Source organism: Lycorma delicatula, chromosome 13 (assembly GCF_047948215.1).
Source record: "Lycorma delicatula isolate Av1 chromosome 13, ASM4794821v1, whole genome shotgun sequence".
NCBI classification, from domain to species: domain Eukaryota; kingdom Metazoa; phylum Arthropoda; class Insecta; order Hemiptera; family Fulgoridae; genus Lycorma; species Lycorma delicatula.
In genome coordinates, this window is record NC_134467.1 from 3,132,136 (window position 1) to 3,155,220 (window position 23,085).

At 33.9% G+C, this 23,085-nt stretch overlaps 2 protein-coding genes across 3 annotated transcripts in view; one reads left to right on the plus strand and one right to left on the minus strand.

Annotated features, from left to right (window-relative positions):
- Drep2 (DNA fragmentation factor-related protein 2) overlaps positions 1 to 1,881 on the minus strand; it is a 100,625-nt gene extending 98,744 nt beyond the window's left edge. Inside the window, exon 1 of the mRNA XM_075381567.1 lies at positions 1,614 to 1,881. Within this exon, the coding sequence (XP_075237682.1) occupies positions 1,614 to 1,625 (12 nt within the window). The 5' untranslated portion in view covers positions 1,626 to 1,881. The remainder of the gene's footprint in view (positions 1 to 1,613) is intronic.
- Positions 1 to 23,085, plus strand: part of Hsepi (D-glucuronyl C5-epimerase) — a 289,844-nt gene that overhangs the window by 181,792 nt on the left and 84,967 nt on the right. The gene's annotated exons all lie outside the window — the stretch shown is intronic.

Below are 23,085 nucleotides of genomic sequence, written 5' to 3' on the forward strand. Positions count from 1 at the left end.
CGTAGAACGCTTTTACTTCTAAGAAAGGGTAACGTATTTACAATAATAACGTGTAACTTACGTCAGATTATCTACAACCGTTGGATTACATTAATCGACACGCATATTTTTAAATTTTCAACAGAAACAGTACTTTTAAGAAAGATTTGTCCTTAAAGAAAAAATATTTCGACAAAAAAATAAATAAATAAAATAAAAATAATTAAAGCGTAATTTAAAATCTATTTTTTTTTTTTAATGGCGTACCTCATTCGACGCAACGGTTATTACAAATTACTGACGTTAAGAATTCCGGTGAGCACTGGTTACATGGTATTTCGTTGCCGTTTATTAGGGGCTAATGACCGTAACATCTGCTAATTTCTTTTTCCTGTTACACGAGAATTTGCGTTATTCTTCAGAATATTTTTGTATTTAAACAAACAATCTTTTTTCGTAAGCGCATTAAAAATCTAATCTTCTGGTTTTCCGATTATAGTCTGTATAAAATCCATTATACATAAATTAGGCACCGTAACCTTAAAAAGTTATTTATGAAAATGGAATACTTCCTGAAAATAACAAGCATCCGAGTTTTACAAAGAAAATAGACGATTAATCCTGCCGCCTTCTTACAGTGATCCGAATCGATACGCCAAATCTTTTGAATTTCAGACGATATTCAACGATATATCTGACCTCTTCGCTACATATACCGAACTGTACGATGAACATCACTGCTTTCAGAGAAAGTAACTCTCCGATCTGTGTTACTTATATATCAAATTGCCTACATACATCACAATCTTAATTAAAGGTCAGGACAAGTAGTGTAAAGCTATAAATTACTGTACGGTTGTGAAACAATGTATATATATATATATATATATATATACTGGTTCCTCTCAGTCAGGTAATTATTCATGGGAATGAAATTATTTTATGTTTTGTAGTTTTATTTTGTTAATATAAAGGAAAATTAAAAATAATTAATACTTTTTAAAAATAAGAAAAATTATATATTTCATGTAGAGAAAGGAATGTGTGCTCACTTATTTTATATAACATAGTTTATATTATACAGTTATATAAAAAATTATTATTCTAAAATAAAATTTAATAATTCATTACAGTACAATTACTAAATTAAAAAAAATAAATCAAATAAAAAAAGGAAAAGACAAGAAACAACTTCATCTTATATATTGCGAGTATGTTTTGAGATGATAATCGACTCAAAAATCGAAAGCAAAACCATTTATTAAATAAATATGATAATAAAACAAATCTATTTTATAAAGTAATAAATAAAAAATAATACCCGTTTATTTACGGGTTTAATGGTTTTTCAATAATCTATTAAGATGATAATAGATTTCAGGTTTCTAATATCGTAAATAAAAATTACGAAGCGTGTAAAAAAATAACACGGATGACCGAGATTCGAACTTACACCTTCGGAACGAAAGGCGTAGACGATGTTACCGTTCTGTTACTGAGGTAGGCAGAACGGAAGCCGGATCGCTGTTATCTACTCTATAATATATTAATTTATATATACACAAAGACGTATAATTTATATATAACTATAAGACGATTACGTCGATGCGGATAATAAAATGAGATAGACTCACCTCCCTGGCCATTACATATTATCTTGCGATTCCATTCTGGGGCAAGAGCTGTATATAAAGCAGCTCTATGCCACCTTTGTATTAACAAAAGAAGTCGAATTATTCGGTAAAATTTTTATCTGCCTCCACACACACCTAACACAGGCACTGTTATAACTATTCAAGTAACACATCTTCGACTTTAACCGCATTACCGTCAAATTACCCATCTCTACAAGCATAATTATCATCATTTTTGTAAAATACTATAATCCAAACCTCGCGCTACCTCCGCCCTTTCGACAAACCTTTCAACAAACTTAAAAAAAACCAGAAAAAAATTTCAGCGTCCTATCATTTCAGTGGCATGGCTACGTATAAAACAGGGTTCAACCATCTCAAAACTGTTGGGTTGTACCGACATCGATTTGCCCCCCACTCTAAAACAGCAACCCCGACACATCCCTACCCCTTCTTAACTGTAATACCTCACTCTATCTTGTTCGGTTCAAAAAAGGAGGGGACGGCTATAACGTCCCCCACCACTTTAATCTCTCTCTCTACGATCTAAACGCTCCGTCTCGTTCTACTTCCCCTTATTTTATATACCGCTACAGCTCCCCACCGCTTCAACCACCCTTAGAAACCTCTCCTCGCTTCTCTTCTTAGCTTACTCTCTATCTCTGTTGCACTTGTTCGACTCGCAGAGCCAAGAATGATCCTTCAAAAAATATACGTGGCATAACATACACAGTCTCGTCCGACGTAGCATGCTGTTGTAGCATAACATATATTTTTCTCTCTCTTTCTTGTTGACACACACACACACACACAAATATATATATATATATATGTGTATGTAAGTAGTAAAATATACCTACGACTAAAAGTCTGAACCGGTCGGAACAACAAAAATATATATATATTTTTAAATAGATAATAAAGCATTTATTCTTTACGAAGATGATATTATTTTAAATACCCGTATATCGTACTAAGATGCGTAATTAAATATAAAACAATAAAGTTTATCTCTGTTTTAAAATACGTTTACACAGAAGTTTAAATCCTTCGTTAACATATGTCCAAAAAAGTTTGTTTTTTATTACCTTTTTTAAAAAAATCTGATACGGACACCACATGACTTCCTTTTGCGCCTATTAAATTACAGATATACATTTTTTTTAAGTGAAAAGTACGTAAAATTTTATTCCGTTAATAACTTCTGATAATTTTTTCATATTTTTTTTTTATTGTTATTGAATTACTATGATCGTAATTTTTTTTTTTTACATTCAGAGGTTAATAATTATTAATAAATCAATATATTTAAATTAAAAAAAAAAATTAAAAAAAAAAGGTGATGAAGTCTGATTCGAACCGATGTTCCTTTCCCTTGTAAGATCCAAATATTTCATTAATTAAGATTCTGTTTGTTTGAACTCTGGAACCGATGGAAATTAGTACCGCTTATGATATATCGTTGAAAAGCTCTTAATGAGGGCTTATTACTGCAGTTACGGCTTTTTTTGGACACTTTTGGTTCAGTCGATTGCAATCAAAAGGGGAGGTGCACAACTAGATGTTACAACATTCCTAAATCCAAAATTTCACGTCCTACGGCTAATCGTTTTTGAGTTATGCGAGATACATATGTACGTGCAGACGTCACGCTGAAACTAGTCAAAATGGATTCAGGGATGGTCAAAATGGATATTTCCGTTCAAATCTGAAAACCGAAATTTTTGGCTATCGCAATACTTCCTTTACGTCGTACAAGGAAGTAAAAAATTCATATCTTAAAAATATATAGAACGGTTCGCGAAGAATGTAACAAACTTTTAAGCGGTGTTCTACCGGTGAAAATAAACAAAAAGTTCATATAAACGTAGGTTTGTTAGCTAGTGTCGGCTGGCGGAAGATGATTCGCCCTGATTTCTGCGTTTTCGATAAAATTGAGCCGGTCTGTAATTCCTGGGATCCAAATTAAGAGGTGAATTTAGCGGTTTTATATGAAATCCGATCTGAAAAATTGAAAAAAATGGGTCCCAGAATTGTATTTTTAGTAGTTTCCAAGAAATCAGGGGTAAAAGATAAAAGATTGCGATCGAAAAATACACTACTTTACGTTTGCCTTAAAATAACTTTGTTAAACGAATCGTAAACACGTACACAAGTTTCAAACAAAAGTCGTACAGAATTTGATTCCGAGTAAAATGGAACGAATAAAACTCGTAGAAACTAAATACAAACGTAAGAATTTCAAAATTTATTAAAAAAAATACGGCAGATTTTACTTAGCGGTCGAACGAAATAAACATTTATAATATTACAGAACAAAAGTAATAAATATTTAAAAAAAAATAACAAATAGAAACATAAATAATAAATTCAACATACGAAAAATGAAATAAATTGCTGGAAATGCTCTCACCTCAGCGAATACAGCAGTTTGCCTGACGAACAACGTTTTTGGTAGCTAATTTGTATACAGCTTTCTAGTGGTTGTACCGCCCTGAGAATTATAGTAACCAAATCTTCTCTTGCATTACACACGGTGTTCATATACTATAATGAACATCAGGCGATTATGGGAGGCGAATCGATATAGTCGATCGACTGTAGGAGGGACTCGAAGAGGTGAGTCGGTTCTTGTTTAAAAAAGTCGCATTTAAGTGTTGTATAACCGCTAGAGAAAAGTGTGGAGTCGCTCCATCCTACTAGAAAATAATCCGGCTTCTTGTTATCACAGGAATATCTTCCGATAGATCTGAAAATTATTCTGCCAGAAGCGTAAGGATGAAATACCCGAATTAGTCTCATTGAAAATAAGCGGTTCCAATATTTTTTCATCTGAAATACCGCACCAAACGTTTACCTGGATCCTGTGTTGGTATCCAGTTTTGACGGCGCCGTGTGGATTTATATGACTGTTTTTTTTTATTAAAGATTCCCTTCGAGTAAATGCGGCAACGTGGCAACATTTAGAACAAAATAGAATCGCTAAACATAGAATAGTGTATTTTTCGACCGTATTCTTTTACAATTTTGGGGCCTTTTTTTAGGTCTGATTTCATATAAAATCACTAAATTTACCCCTTTATTTGGATCTCAAGAATTACAGTTTGCCCTAATTTTATCGAAGGCGCAGAAATAGGTCGAAAATCATTCGTAATTAATTTACAAATTCGGTGAACATATTAAGTTTTAAATATTCAGGTTTTTTTTAATTATTAAATTTATCCGGCTTTGCGCAAGGCCAAACAAAATGGCAAAAGATATGACCAAGATTCTAACCCAGGAGTTTCTGGATGAAGGACAAACGCTAAAACTCCGCCGAGTTCTTTAAAAAAATTCTTTATTAATTCTACTTTATTAATATCTATAAAAATTCTTAAAGTGTTTCGTTGAGGATAAAATAACAAAATATATAAAATTATAAATAATTAATTTTAATAACGGAATTTTTTAGAGTAAACGTTCAAGAATTCGAGAAAGAAAGTTCTCGATCTGACAAAGAAAACACGAGATCTTTCACGATTTTCTTTTTCATTTCTCGACTCGGTCACCTTAAAATTCGATACATTTAGACCAAAGACTTTCAAACCTCTTCATATCCTCATCGTTCGAAGTGAATTTTTTTCCAGCGAGCCGTTCCTTCGCGTTTAAGAAGAGGAAGTAATCGCTGGAGCCAAATCCAGCGAATAAAGCGCAAGTGAAAGCACATCGAAGCGAGTCACAGACTTTTGCTTCGTCGACTCCAGACGTTTGTGCAGGCAGATTATCGTGGTGAAAGTGCATTTTCTTTTCGGCCAGATGCGGACGTTTGGCACAATCGGTCCAGTAGTAATATTCCCGGTGATCGTTCCGCCTTATTCCAGGTAGTCTACGAGCACCGCACCGAGAGAATCCCCAAAAACCCAAAGCTATGACTTTCTTGCGACCGGAACCGTCTTTCTTTGGCGCACTTTTGGTCTGCCGAATCCGCCTTTCATATACCGTTATAAAAACTCAAAAGAAACTCGGCGGAATCCATTTTAAATAAGCCTAAACACTCTCGAGAAGCGTGCAGTCGATTGCGTTTTTAGTCGACTATTAATAAACGCGGCACCGGTCGAGCGGAAAGCTTTTTCATACCCAAAACACGATGTAAAATGTATGTCGATCGACACGGTCAATCGAGATGTTTGCGATCATTTAATACGGCGCTGTGGGTTTTCGTGACTATTTCGTTGATCGTAGCGGTTTTTGCGCGTTCTGTACGTTCATCATCTTGCACGGATGACCGCGTTTAAATTTAGCTAGCTGTCAACTTTTTCACCGTTGAAATCAAAAGGAAAGAGTCCTCTAACGTGGAATTTAATCCTTTTTGTACATCCGTAGTCGTTAACCCTTTAAAATAAGGTACTTTATAACCGCTGGAATTTCAATTTTATCTATTTTTTTTTCATAAAATGTCAGAACTTGTTTGGTTTACTCGATTACCACAAACAAGCGATTATACGCACACGTGTGAAACTTCGCAGCATGACATCTAAAGGACAACGCATGACAAACATCGTAGTCAATTCCTCATACTTGCGTCATCTCTGTGTCAGGATGAGAACTTTCCGAACGATATTTGGGTCAGCCTTCAGTTTTAGGTTAAATGTCGGTTCGTGTGTGTGTGTGTGCGCGCGCGCGCCCGCAACCGATGATACCACGTGAAATAATTTATTAATTTAAATGAAGCGTAATACGGTAAACTCCGAGAAAAATAATTTAATTCCGCGTTCGGAAGAATTTCTGTTAGAAGAAAAACATTAATTCGTGTCAAACAAGATAAAATTGCAAAAAAATATTTAAGAAGTAAAAAGTAGACTGGAAAATAGAAGATTAACTAATAATAATTACAACTTAACCGAAAAACAGCTATAAAAATAAAGAATATACTAAGCGGTTTGACTTAAGAAGAGGAATAACGCGAGTGTATTGCGTAGGACCGATCTTGTTTCGTAAATGCTTTAGAAGATAAACGGATTACGGTCAAATGAAGGTAATTAAATAGCGTTAGAATGTCGATGAGCACAGGATATTCAAAAGACGATTTAGAAAGTAGAAGAGACTTTGACAAAATACGGTTACTAATTACGATTAGAAAAACAGAAAGAATGAAAGCGGTGAGAGTAGAAGCCAATAAATATATATACAAAGGAAGAAAGAACAGTTAAACGGTACAGGCCTTTAGATACTACGTTAGTAACAGAAGATTGCATCAGTGAATACGAATAAAATCTTAATCGAAACTGTAGTATTTAGAATCGGAAACTTGTAGAACATATCGTGAGAGATAAATAATTAAATAGCGATACATAATAACTTATATTATCGATCGCGTAAGAAACGGATAGACATGCTATTCCTAGATAAAAAAAAAAACAAAAACAAAAGACAACTGCCTTAGCAATTGCCTGGCTGGATTTAGGGAAACCTTAATAGAAGCATTCGTCAATATAATAAATATACAATTAATTATAAAATAAAATAAATATATGCGATTTTAATTAAATAAAATACCAAGCTATCTCGATAAACAAACGAACACAGCAAATATGATATAATAGGTTACGATTAGAATCGCTTCAGAAACTAAAAGTTAAATTCGCTGGAAAATATGCCGAGAGCGAAGGAGCCCTTTTAAAAAACGGGAAGAATTTAAAAAAGCGTTTTGGAAGCCGCAGAAAAGATAGCTAAAGACGTACGGCAGTCTAGAAGCAAACGAAACCGATTTCCGACTAGTAGAGGAAAGAAGAAGATCGGTCCTCGATACATTACCGGAGATTGTCGGCTAAAATCCAAACACCGCGCGAGAAACCTGCAAAAAAATTGGAAAGCTGCGCGGAAATAACGAAATCGGTCCGTTTTCAAAGAAATAAGAAAACTTAACCAACACCTTCGAACCAAAATCTCGTGTTATAGAATACGCAGATACCGACTATCGGGTAATCGGAGGAAGATGGGGTTGTAGCAGCCTATATCGTGACTACCAAGCGGAGTTCGCAGAGATAGATTTAGCGTCCGAGAGGGAACCAGAAATTTTGAAAGAGAAGAAATCGAGAAACACGTCGCCGGGCCCGGGTATCTTCACGGCGGAAACGATCAAAGTAACGGATGAATCGGGTGTTACGATCGAGCGACGGATCTGTAAATATATACGGTTAACCGGCAACCGGCCTGATGAGTGGACAACCTCTTTGTTCGTACGTCTTCTCTTAAAAGGCCGCACACGGTGCCGGGAAAATTATAAAACTCTATCTCTGATTTCACATCAAGTATACTTTTCTTGTACGTCCAACACGAGCGTCTACGATACTACCTGGATAGAGAAATTCCTATAGAGAAAGCTGGATTCGTCAAAGAAAAGAGTACGCGTGAATTCTAAATATTAGGCGGCCGATAGAGAAAGCCAGAGAGTTCAACTCTTCTGTTGTAATATACTTTCTACGTTAGCCCTCGATCGGTTCAGGCGGAAAGATCTGCGGCGAGTAATTCGTAACATATATAAAACAGCGCAGCGGTTAGACTAGAAAACGACAAGACGGAGCCGTTTTACCCGTCGAGAAGAGTACGACAGGTGTATTCTGTTTCAGATGTTGTTCGACAGTTACGGCGGATATATACCGCGCGGAAGAGCCTGGAAAAACGGCACGACAATATACGAATAGGAGGCCGGCGTATAACCGACTTAATGTTTGTTGACGATACGACCCTGTTACCGGGTTCTGAAGTCGAAATGAAGGAGATCCTAGATCGAGTTCGGCGAGAAAGTGAGGCGCTAGGGCGCCGAAAAACAAAAGTTGTTATTGTAGACAGAGCAGACGATTTTCCGGTCGGTGATGTGATTTCGAAAAGGCGGATCCTTTCGTTTATTCAGGATTCACGATAGATAAAAGATAGGGAGGCTCGTCGGCCGAAATACGAAGAAGAATTACCTTACAAAATTTACAGCTATTTGGAAGGATAGGACGATCTTCCTAGTAATCATGTACGCACCCATCGGCTCGGTCTAGCGGTGAACTCGACATCGCAAAAGTTGTAAGGTTCAAATCGCAGTAAAGGCGGTTACTTTTATACGGATTTGAATACTAGATCGGCGGTCGGGTTTCAATTAAAAAATAAGTTTCTAAAGATCTGCCAAGCGAAAGTCAAAGAAGAAATTTTTGTACGACCTCAAATTAGAGATTTATTTAAATATGACAACTACGAGTCGGAGAAAGCTGCATGGAAGTAATTTAAAAGCACTTGCCAGAACTTTCAAGCTAAAATTATATTATACTAAAAATGCAATTTAAATAGGTAATGTTGTAAAATTATAATAGTTGTTTATAAAAGTGCTTACGCGATAGAATAATTCTGAAACCGTATTTGAATTCAGCGCGAAAAATGCTATTATTATTATTATTATTATTAGCGCGAAAATGGGTGGATTTTCACTTTTCGGACAAACAATAAATAAAATTTTGTACACGGGTGTTATTTAAGCCTATAGCACTAAGATATTGGTAACCGATAAACAGAACTCTCTGCTTATTTCAAAGGAAATGAGTCCAAGCTTAAATATTACCTCCTATTTCCCATTTTATTGTTTATATATATTTATTGTTGCTGAAGCAGCGTAAAAAAGTAAAAAGAAAGTATAGCGATCGATGAGAAATTTGGGTATCGGGATTTTTTCAAATTTCGAAATTTCAAGACTCCCTTAGTTCAAAAAAATCCAAGAAATTTATAGAAATACCCAGAAGATATACGTAGGTACATTTATTTTTGTCGTTTGTATTTTAATTAATATTTCCGAAATCGCTCGACATAGATTCTTTAAGAATTACTCGATAATTTCTGTACACGTATAGTAACAAAATCGGGAATTAATCGTGAAAAAGTTAAAAGAAATTTGGAAATACAGAGTTTTCTACGAAAAAATAGCTCAAAAAGGAGTAGTAAAAGAGGAATTTAGGGAAAAAGACCAGCGAGAGATTTAAAAAGTGCTGACAGGAAAAGGAAGAAGAGGCAAACTAAGAAAACTGATAAATGCTGTCCGTAGTTGACCGAAGCGGGAAAAAAGAAAATAAAAGTGTCTTTTCAAAATCTCATGTAGATTTCCTTGCACTCCTATTAAATTACACGTACACATTTTTTCTGCACTTCATTTAAAGTTATTTCATTTGAAAGTGAGATACGATTCTCCAGTTCTTTAATAAAGTGGAAAGTTACACAACTAAATTGTGATGGACACCGCGTTGGATAACATTTTTTTCTGGTGTCCGTATCAGCACTTATATATTAGTTTATATATTCATTTTGTTTCAGCTAAGGTAGTTATATGGTGTAAGTGAGAACGTATCGGATCAATAACCGTGGACACGTCGGTTCGAATCCGACTTCATATTCATATATTTTTTTTATCTTTTTTTTAAATTTAAATACATTAATTTTATTAATAATTTTAACCGATTTAATTAATCTCTGTAAAAATTTTTGAATTAAAATGAAAAGTACATAAAATTTTATTTCACTGACAACTTGTGATATTTTTCATATTTTTTTTTATTGTTATTATTGAATTATTATTTATTGTAAAGATTTTTTTACAATTAGAGGTTAATAATTATTAATAAATCAGTAAATTTTAATTTTAAAAAAAATTTTAAAAAAATATTTGTGTATGAAGTCGGATTTGAACCGATGTTCCTTCCCCTTGTAAGATCCAAATATTTCATTAATTAAAATTTCAATTGTCTGTAACTCTAGAACCGATAAAAGTATGTACCACTACATATATATATATATATCGTTGAAAATCTCTCAATGAGGGCTTATTACTGCAGTTAAATAAAAGTCCAAAAACCAAAGTTTTTGGATTTTGGGCTTTTTTAGACACTTCTGGTCCAGTCAATTACAATCTAAAGGAGAAGTGAAAAACTAGGCGTTACAACAGTCCTAAATCCAAAATTTCACCATTCTACGCCGAATCGTTTTTGAGTTATACGAAATACGTATGAACGTACAGACGTCACGCCGAAACTAGTCAAAATGTATTTAGGGATGGTCAAAGTGGATATTTCCGTCGAAATCTGAAAACCGAAATATTTCACGATCACAATACTTGCTTTACTTCATTCAAAAAAGTAAAAAAACCGACAAAAACTGTTCTTCAAATTTAAATTGCTGAAATCAGCGTAAATTTGTTTTTAATTTGACAATTTAAAAATATTTATGAATTTAAACAAAAAACAGTTTTTTTTATAAGACGATTTTCTCATCGGAAATAAATTTTTGTAAAAATTAAAAAACTTAATACAATTTAGAATAATATCTGTACGAAACCGATTTATTTTTTCTTAAAGGAACCAGGTGATATATATATATATATATATATATGATTTATAAATATGAAATTTTAGTGCGTAAGACTTTACAGACGGGGATGTATTAAATTAAATAGGCACTAAATAGAAACGGGATGGAGAAATGCATCAAACCAGTCAAACAATCGATTATTATTATTCGTACATATTTTTTTTTAAATCTACAAATTTTTTACTAAAATTAATTTTTACAAAAAAATTAATAAAGCTAATATTTTTTTAATAATAAAAAAAAAAAAAAAAACAATTTTGAGCGTTATCATTTTTGTTTAGTTAATCTCCGTTTTCAAATGTAATCTTAGGTAAGAAAATAACAACAAAGAGTGTAACTTAAAAAAAGAGGCGGAGCTCTTTTTGAAAGGTTTAAGCAAAAGATTAAAATATATTAAAACATTTTCCTTTCCGTTAAAGACGTTTAAATATATGACATTTTGAAAGGGAATACCGATTAAAATAAAAAATATAAATATCTGAATCGGGTGAATATTTTCGAGTTTATCGGGTACAGATAGATGAATTCGCGTAAGAGAACGCAATTTATTTTTCATATCTTTCACCGTAATTTTTTCTTTCTTTATTATTTATTTTAAAATTAAAAGAAACGACGATAATTAAATCCCAAACGAATAGTATCGATAAATTAATTTTAAATCGTCGCACGGTAATTCCGCATGAAATCATGTTTACAATTTTCTTTATTGTAAAACGAAGAGGTCGTTGATTTAGTTTAGATTTTAACCGTCGCGTAGCGCTGCGGTCGTTCATTCATATATCCCCACTATTTTACCCTGGTAGACTATCTCAGGTCATGCGGGGGCGGCCAACTAGGGTACGCCCGTTATATGAACCAGTAATTCCTTCCCTACCCTTTAGGGTTGCCGCCCGCTACCTTTTCCACACAGCATCTTGCTTTAACTCCTGCCGTCACCCTGCGTCTCTTACATACGATATAGTGACTGACCGTTATGGTCTATTTTATTTAATATTATTATTTTATAAATATAGATTATATTCATTGATAAATGATGATTACGGGTTGTGTATATATATATATATACACGCACACATTTAAATATTAAAATAAATAGTAAATTCGTTAAACGTAATAAAAAGAGACTATTTTTAAATCGACTTAAAGTTAAGTGTAATTTTTCGACATTTGGTTTTCCTCTTTGGCTGGTTGAAATGAAACCTGAGGTATTAATCGCTAACCATAAAAATTAGTTTCAAAAAATTTAACCCGTTAACACTCATATAGTATACATTTTATTATTATTAAAACAACGTATTTTTCTTTATTAAAAAAAAATATATATATATTAACGTATTTCTATACATTTAAATCGGTAAATAAATGATATTGTATATATACACGTATGTTTAAGGACAAGCTGGAGCTTAACTATGCTAGAATTTACATAAAACTTAAAACTAAATCCGTCCTTTGTGATATGACTAAACAAAAACTATGTAGTAAGATAGAGTTAGGTTCAAAATACTGTCCAATCAAGTATTATGTTCGGAGCGAGTGTACTTTGCAGATTCGAATAGTGTACACTAAGAATAAAAAAAGAAAGGCTGGAAGGATTTAAAATATTTGAGCTTGGAGAATATTAAACGGATAAGTAAAAAACGATCAAGTAATGCGAATACAAGCTTAATCGGAAAGATTCACGACATGAAAGTTAGGCCGGGATACGTTATGACAGAAGAACGGGCGATTAGAACGACTACTGAAGGTTCAATTAAGAGTGAAAAAAGAGGATTGTAAAAGAATAAAGATTATATATGATGTAAAAGGAAACGGGAGCTGTAATATCTTAAAAGATTAGCTTAGAATAGAGGAAAATGGAGATGGACACGGTACAGGGACCTGCCTAAGGGCAGAAAAATCGCGCACGCGCGCGTATGTATGTGTTAAATAATTTTAACGATTTATCCTATCGGCAGAATATATTCGTCTATTAAAATTAATTTAAAAATTGTACTTTTTGTTTTTTTTAAATCTCTTTATAGAGATCTTTGCCTCTTCTGAAAAGATTTTTTACATGCGTACTAGTAAAATAAAGATAACATACTGTGCTACATAAAACATAGTTTATTAAATTACTCTACCCGTCTCTGCGGTAGAGCGGTACCATCTCGCCCTTTCATTCAAAGGTCTCGGGTTCAAATCCCGATGAGGTTTGACATTTTTCATACGATATAAAATTCCAAATTGATATTCTCGCGTACAAGTTCCCTTGTAAGCTTCTGCGATTAATTAATTTATCGGTCGCAAAAAAATACATAGACCGAACAATAAAACATAAATATAAATATAAATTTAAATATTTATAATTTTTTCAACCGACTACAACGACTAATTTGAGAAGAATGTTTTTTATCGCGTGAAAAAAATCAAGCCTAACTGGGTTTTGAACCCCGGACCTATCGGATGAAAAATCATCAAGGTCGACAGAAAAAAATTCTGTGTGGACATCACATAACTTCCTTTTACACCTATTAAATTACATATACGCATTTTTTAAAATGAAAATTACGTAAAATTTTATTTCGTTAATAACTTTTGATATTTTTTTAAAGATAGATTTATTATTCATCGTAATTTTTTTTTACAATCACAAGTTAGTAATTAATAAATCGATATAATTAAATTTAAAAAAAAGAAGTGAAGCCTGATTCGAACCGATTCGCCTTCGCTTGTATTATCAAAACGTTTCATTAATTAAATTTATATTTGTCTATAACTCTGGAACCGATGAAAATTAGTACTAGTTACGATATATCGTTAAAAAGCTCTCAAAGAGGGCTTATTACTGCAGTTACGAAAAAAGTCGAAAATCCAAATTTTTGGGGATTTTTTGGGCGCTTTTGGTTCAGTGGATCGCAATCAAAAGGGGAGTTTTTAACTCCCATTTACAACTAGATGTTACAACAGTCCTAAATTTCAACATCCTACGGCTAATTGTGTGTGAGTTACGGGAGATACTTACGTACGTATACGTTACGCCGAAACTAGTCAAAATGGATTCAGGGGTGGTCAAAATGGATATTTCCGTTGAAATTTGAAAACCTAAATTTTTCGCGATTACAATACTGCCTTGTACTTCGTACAAGAAAAAACGTTATAATATTTATTATATAACAAATTTCTATAAAACGGATTGCGAATAAAAAATTGCAGAAACTTTTACGTACAAGTGACGAACGGAAACTTTAAAAAACGTTTTGGTACGTTTACCGACTTATAAATATAATTTTAAAAACCGTAAGCAAAGTATTTACGTAAATTTCCAGGTGAACCCCGTTAAGATCCATTACTACCCACCTCCATGACCGCTTCAAACCAAAATTGCCGACATCGATGACCCATCCGTATTCAGAATTTATCAAACAAAATTTCATAAAAATCGGTTAGAATATTTCAAGAGAAACGATAATCTGTGAAAAAACAACAGAAATTAGATTTATCGGGACACATGTATTTGTAATCCGTGAAAAACAACACTTAAAAAGCGGGTGACCTTGAGGAATGGCAATGCGGTCTCCACTTAAACGAAAACATCCAGAAAATCAAGTTACAATACAGTCCTATTTTGAACGGGCTTCATTCAGACGTATGAACAACATTTTCTGTTAATTGATCATCGATTATCGTGAAGCCGATCCAGATTTGCAGCTCTATGCTGTACAGTATGGCGTAGTACGGAAAGTCAGGTAAAACGTAACACGCTCTCGCATAATAGAACAGAAAATGAAAAATTATTACGGTATGACTTTTTCTTTTACCTGACAGTTACATAATGATTAATAGATATTTAAATTTGTCGTGCGGTTACTTTATCTCGAATTTTAGTATTGCAGACCGCGAATTCTACTTTTTCCCATCGAGATTATTTTTAGGTTCGTTATAATTTTTTTATAACGAACCTAACGGTTAACGACTGCTGTAGTCGTTAACCGACAAGAATTCTATTTATTAGGCGATCGACTGTACTCGATGTTGATGATCGTCGGGAACTTGTTTACCGAACGCGGCTTTGACCGTTGCCGTTTTACCTCGGTTAACGCTTTTAAATTTGTTAAATTCTATTCCCGGATTCTATCGGATGTTAAGGAGCCGTTATAAGCGATTCTTTTTTTCGTCTTTTCGGGAACCGGATAATGTTCGAGGGATTTTTACAGGCGCACTCGAATAACTTTAAAGATAATGATTTTAACAACGCGGACCAAATCCTCGCCTTACTAAACACCAGGAATGCAGTTCCTCTTCAGGTCTTACCGTCCTCGATACGGAGAACCTAGGACGATCAGACAACTTTATTTTTCTGTTTAGCTTCCGGAACCGCCGTAAGGTATCGCTTCAGAAGATGATCTGTACGAATGTAAATGAAGTCTAGTCTTCTACGGCCTCAAGTCGACCGTTCCTGAGATGCGGGGTCGATTGAAACCCGACCGCCAAAGAACACCGGTGTCCACGATATAGTATTCAAATCCGTATAAAAGTAACCTAGGATTTATCCGTTTACTAGGATTTAAACTTAGAACTTCGAAATCGGCCGATTCGCTATGACGAGTTCCCCGCTAGACCGACCCCCGGTGGATCAGGAGGATCAGACCTACACCCGCAAAAGCGATAATGGAGAATTAGGATTTAAGATATGGAAACGGTCGATAAAAAAGAACGAACGTCGAGGGTAGGATTTACGGTAAAATGATTTCCTAAACAGATGAAAACAGGAATTTTATTTTGAAAAGTTTACCGCTTTCTTTGGATATAATAAAGAAAAATATCGAGATTACAGTGGATTTTTCACCTCGTTTTGATATGTATGCCGAACCGGAGTGTAAATAAAATATACGTACGTAGACGATCAGAAACGTTTCTGATCGGACATGCTATACGGTCAGATGTCTTAGATCGATCGACTCGTTACTAGAAGGATAAACGGGGACGGAAACTTGTACAAGAAGACAAACTATAAATTTTAAAAGCTTTACGTTTCAAGAAACCGACAAACTCTCAAAGAATAAAAACGAATCTAACAGTACGTTAAATCGGTCGATTATCCTTGTAAACGTACGTTTATAAAATACAATAACATCTTAGAACGGTGTAGACGGTTATCATTAGCCTCCCTGCACCGGACGTTGAGTGTTCGATGTCCGATTGGCTCTGTATTAATGGCGGTACCTTATCGATGTTGTTCGCAACACTTTTTTAATGTTGTTAGATTCTATTAACAGTTGCAAGATATTCTACAATATTTACACAGATACGGTTTTATAACGAATAACGCGAAAACAGCTGCATCGCTACGCAGCCGCTTACGGCCTTGAATGAAAAAAGTCGTACTAGATGTCACAAGACTTCCGTGATATCGTACAATTTGATCGACAAATAATAAAAAATGTTTAAAACTAAAAACGAATCCGTAAAAATTTATATCGAGAAATATTTTTAAAAAATTACCCGAATATTAAAGATGATTTTTCGCCGTTTGATTTATTTTTATAAAGCGATCCTTCGTTTCGGATGGATTGATAGATCACACCGTGTCGCCTTAACGTCATCCGATATCGTAGTATAAATTTTCAAAGAAAAAACGATTATTTTTTTGAAGGTTTACCAGGATAAACACAGAAATCACATCCTTACAAAGAGTAAACCCGAAAGTCGCTTCCTTAAACAAATTTAGAACGTACAAAGTCGGGTAGAGAAGTTTAGATGAATGCGGATAGTTATTTAAATATGTTTCAGCGATACGACAATTACCTAGACGAAACCTAACCTTCCTTATAAATTAATAAATTCGTTATTTAAAGTCAAAACCTTTTTCGGTGCGTTCCTGTGAATATTCTTTTATCCGCAATAAAATAACTTTATAGGTTATCCTGCGACTCTTCTTCAACTCTCGATCCTTTTATAAACCAATTCTAAATGAAATTCTATCGCCCTTATTGTACAATTACGAATGCAAAAATACACGTACACACGTCGACGTCGTCGCTTTGGAAAGTCTTAAAACGCTTAACCAGTCGTCATTAAATATTTATTTTGTCTATACGTTCCCGAATATAGTACAAAAACTCATCTCTCGGAGCTCCCTCAAAAAAGCGAGAAGGAGTCGCTTCAGAGGACGAGATAAAGGATTTGTAGCGTGTGAAAATGCCATACGTGACCGGGATTCGAACCCGGGACCTCCGGATGATGAAAGGCCGAGACGCTACCAGTCGCGCCACGGAGGCCGGCAGGCAACAGAATCGTTTTCGTTCTCGAACTCAACGCGACACTTCGGTTTTCAAGAAAAGTCTTTCGTCGCCGTTTTTAACCGAACACTGATTTATTAAAACGCAACGCCGATTTATTAAAAATATAATTAAAACGGTTTGTTTTACGATAATTTGTCTTTTATTAAATATATTAATACGATTTTATTTTAAATAATTAATACGGATTTCAATAACATTAACGTTTTTATATTTATAATTTACCCTATAATCACACGATCTGTATAATTATTGTACCGATCGGAATAAAAATTTATTTACACAACACTCAACAAAAACGCACGAAAGCCGTCAGCTCGGTTCTACGTTTCATTACGAATAGGAAATTACCTGAAAAACTTTCTAGACTTTCCGATTGTTTGTAAAAAAAAACTTCAGCAACACTTTATCGCAATTCTCATAAAACTACCGTTAGAATTTTTTATTATTCAATTGAAACGTATACCGTATATTTTGCAAGTACGTATAACATTTAATATCAAATATTTCTGATGTTTGCGGCGGGTCGGTAGCGTCTCAGCCTGGGGATAGGGCACGGCATTTTTCGTACGCTACAAAGTTCCATTTCCATATTTCCAAGCGTCTCTCCCGCATTTCTCTCTGCGAGCTTCTGCGGTGAATTAATTCATCGAGAAAATACTTTTTTGAGACTATTAAATTCAAGCTAGTCTCTACACCGCAAAAAAATTACTAACTTTTGAAGTCGAGAATCCTCAGGTTCGAATCGTAATAAAGTTAGTCGTTATTCGGGTTGAACACTAGCTCGCGAATACCGGTGTTCTTTGGCGGTCGGATTTCAATTAGACCACGTCTCAGGAACGGTCGACCTGAGTATATACAAGTCTACACTTCGTGAACAAGGGATAACGCCTACGAGCCGTGAATTAATAAATTCGCACAGGATATCTGGAGACTTCTAGATATTCATAAAAAAAAAAAGTAATTAACAGATCATTATAGAACTACTTTATCGTTAAAATAATACTGTTTCTTATCCTACCGTACTAAACGGCATTTTTATACGTGTCTGTATTTGCGTTAACCTTAGCTTAGCATTGGAATGTACCGATCGCTAGCGGAAAATCCCGATTCGTTAGTACATGTCTCGTGGTGGTCAGGAGTATACTTGTTATATTATTATATATCGATGTACCGTATACTCGTGTATATATATATGAAATGTATATCGAAGTTTTGGGAAAATTCAGTACTTTTTAACCGGATCCGAATTTTCGGACGAAAATCGCAAATACTTCGAAAACGGTCTTTTCTAGCGCTCTGAAAAATTTTTTCGACCTCCCTGGACGAAAACCCTATCCGCTCTCATCGGTACCCGTCGGATATTTTCAAGCGGCCCGGGACGCCGTTCGGAAATTGGGGAGGGTGTGCGATGGGATGCCACCGAAATATCTCGGCAACCGCTCTTCCGATTTTCACGATTCAAACGGCGTATGTATCAGCAGGTCGAGCGCTAACTGTTTAACTCATCGGATACACTCTTGATCGACGGGATCTTGGTTATCCGGAAATTAAATCGTTTTAGATCGCTACGTAAAACGTAGCATAAGAATAGCATAAGCGAACAGTTTATTATACAAATAAGCACAGCGTATAAGTACTAATTTCAAAGCGGAACAAGTAAGTTTCAATTCTGTAAGTAAGAAAAAGAAAGCCGGATATAAGATTCATTTCCCGTTTTCTGTTAATGAAATATATAAAAAAATCTCATGCGGACACCGCACGACTTCCTTGTACGCCTATTAAATTATATATACACATTTTTTGCTGCACTTCATTTAAACTTGATTCGTTTGAAAGTGAGATACGATTCTCCAATTCTTTAATAAAGTGGACGGTTACACGATCGCTGAAATATTTATACGATTGTTATATTCGACAATCTTATATGAAGCTACTTTATTACTCGTTTTACTAGATCGATATTATTCGTATCTTTATGAGTTGTTGATTAACGAAAGTTTCAGATTTACGGTGTGTCGTACAATAAAAGTTAATAAACTATTCCGTTCAGTGAACCCCTGTATACAGGTTACAAATGTTAATTTCGACCTTACGGTGTAAAATATTCAGTTTTTATTATTAAAACTGAAAACTAAGTTTGGCGAATAATCAAATATAAAAAAGAAACAATCATACAGGAAAACGAAAGATAACACGAAGAAATATGATGAGGAAGAAAATGTTAAACCAAAGAAAGAATATAAGTATTAAGAGTGTACAATAAAAGTACATAAAATTTAATTTCACTAATAACTTTAGATATTTTTTCATATTTTTTTTTTTATTGTTACTATCGAATAACTATTTATTGTAATTTTTTTTACAATCACAGGTTAATAATTTTATTAATAAATCAATATGTTTAAATTTTTTAAAAAAAGTTAAAAAAAAGGAGATGAAGTGACTCGAACCGATATGTTTACCTAAATGTGTAAGGTCTAAATATTTCATTAATTAAAATTTTATTTGGCTATAACTCTGGAACCGATGAAAATAAGTACCATTTATAATACATCGTTGAAAAGCTCTCGATGAGAGCTTATTACTGCGCTTAAAAAAGTCCAAAATCCAAATTTTTTGAATTTTGGGTTTTTTGGACACTTTTGGTTCAGCCGATTGCATCAAAAGGGGAGGTGTACAACTAGATGTTACTACAGTCCTAAATCCAAAATTTCAACATATTACGGCTAATCGTTTTTGAGTTACGCGCGATACATACATACATACGTACGTACGTACAAACGTCACGCCGAAACTAGTCAAAATGTATTCAGGATGGTCAAAATGGATATTTCCGTTGAAATCTGAAAACCGAAATGTTTCGCTATCACAATACTTTCTTTATTTCGTACAAGGAAGTAAAAAGAACGTGTCAATTAAGACGCTTATTGCAACAAGAAATTAATTCATAATTTCCTTTTTAAATCGGCTAAAATATATTTAAATTAAAAGTTATAATCGCTCTACACGAGTTTAAACTAACTTTCCTCTTAACCGAACTTCTTCAGGCAGAAAACCGGAAATGTTCTGCCATAAGTATTTAAATTAGGTTTTGAAGGAACATCATTTTCGTGACATCCGATTTAAATTGCGTTTTCCGATCGGAATATAGCTTCTTATGTATTTTTTTTAATAAATTTGCTCGATTGCGGCTACTAGTTTAAGACTTTTATCGACTGTTATTATTTATGCTCGTAAGATTTATTTCAATAAAAAGGTTTACGAAAGAAGATTCACTAGCGGAATAAAGTATTTACGTACGCTTATCGTACTGTTGTTAAAAATTACATCCGGTTTGTCCTACGTAGAATTAATTATAGATAAAGTAACCGAACTAACGATATAGTTTCGGAATAAAGTTTTTAGACACCGGGTATACTTAATCTGTTTCATTGTCGGTACGAGTTTTAGTTTATCGTGTATTTTGTAAAAAATGTGAGCGACTAAAATTATACAAAAGTCAGGATAACAAATTAAATGAACAAAGATAATTTAAATTACGCGTATTAGGAACACATCGTGAACAAGAACTCTTCAAAATATAATTTAAATACCGGTATAACATCGGATGTGTTCCCAGCGGTAGTCTAAAGAAGCTTGATTTAGAGGAAAAGCTGTTTCTTAGTGACAAAAAGTTACATCAAAATAAACTGTAATCGATTTAAAACCGTTTTAGTTTTACTTTTAATATATTCACCTTAACGTTATTTCACGTGTTTATAATTTAAATAATTAATATGGACTTTAATCGCATCAGTTTTTTTTTTTTAATTTATTAGTTGTATTCTACGATGCCGTCCGATTAAGATTTTATCATGGTTTCCCTTGATCCATGCAGGCAAATACCGGATCGGTTCCTTTTTTGACCACGGAGTACCGCATCTACATTATGTATTATTATGTACCGACCGTAATGAAAGATTTATTTGTTTATTTACATATATACATGTTTGTACAAAATGATGATCGTTCATCGGACGGACGGATAAAGACAACAATATTTTTGCTTCTCAGGTAAATGTATCGTTGCTAATCGCCTAAGAATAAATCATAACATTACATGTCGCGACTGCTTCTTTGATTCGCGAAAACTTTACAAAACTGAAATGAACATAGAACCCGTTAGATTTACAGCGACAAATAAAAATCGTGGAAAAATTTTGACAAATCCAGTTAATATTATTATTAATATACAACTTCAGCTAAAAAATAAATAAATAACGATATTTAATAGTATTAAACCGATTGATTGGGGTAGATTGGGGTTTAAAAACCTGAAGAAAAGGTGTCAGATGAGTCGGTGGAATTTAGAGAAGCTTGAGGAAGAGGAGGTAAAGAAGATTTTTGAGGAGGACATCGCAAGAGGTCTGAGTAAAAAAGATAATTCTTAAATCAGCAGAAGCAAACTTAGGGAATAAAGAGAACCGGTAGAAAACCTTGGGTTTCAGACGATATATTGCAGCTGATGGATGAACGTAGAAAATATAAGAATGCTAGCGATGAAGAAAGTAAAAGGAAATATCGGCAATTAAGAAATGCTATAAACAGGAAGTGCAAACTGGCGAAAGAAGAGTGGATTAAAGAAAAGTGTTCAGAAGTGGAAAGAGAAATGAACATTGGTAAAATAGACGGAGCATACTGGAAAGTTAAAGAAAATTTTGGGGTACATAAATTAAAATCTAATAATGTGTTAAACAAAGATGGTACACCAATATATAATGCGAAAGGTAAAGTCGATAGATGGGTGGAATATATTGAAGAGTTATACGGAGGAAATGAATTAGAAAATGGTGTTATAGAGGAAGAAGAGGAAGTTGAGGAGGATGAAATGGGAGAAACAATACTGAGATCTGAATTTAAGAGAGCATTAAAAGATTTAAATGGCAGAAAGGCTCCTGGAATAGACGGAATACCTGTAGAATTACAGCGCAGTGCAGGTGAGGAAGCGACTGATAGATTATACAAACTGGTGTGTAATATTTATGAAAATGGGGAATTTCCATCAGACTTCAAAAAAAGTGTTATAGTCATGATACCGAAGAAAGCAGGGGCAGATAAATGTGAAGAATACAGAACACTTAGTTTAACTAGTCGTGCATCAAAAATCTTAACTAGAATTCTATACAGAAGAATTGAGAGGAGAGTGGAACAAGTGTTAGGAGAAGACCGATTTGATTTCAGGAAAAGTATAGGGACAAGGGAAGCAATTTTAGGCCTCAGATTAATAGTAGAAGGAAGATTAAAGAAAAACAAACCGACATACTTGGCGTTTATAGACCTAGAAAAGGCTTTCGATAACGTAGACTGGAATAAAATGTTCAACATTTAAAAAAAATTAGGGTTCAAATACAGAGATAAAAGAACAATTGCTAACATGTACAGGAACCAAACAGCAACAATAACAATTGAAGAACATAAGAAAGAAGCCCTAATAAGAAAGGGAGTCCGACAAGGATGTTTCCTATCTCCGTTACTTTTTAATCTTTACATGGAACTAGCAGTTAATGATGTTAAAGAACAATTTAGATTCGGAGTAACAGTACAAGGTGAAAAGATAATGATGCTACGATTTGCTGATGATATAGTAATTCTAGCCGAGAGTAAAAAGGATTTAGAAGAAACAATGAACGGCATAGATGAAGTCCTACGCAAGAACTATCGCGTGAAAATAAACAAGAACAAAACAAAAGTAATGAAATGTAGTAGAAATAACAAAGATGGACCGCTGAATGTGAAAATAGGAGGAGAAAAGATTATGGAGGTAGAAGAATTTT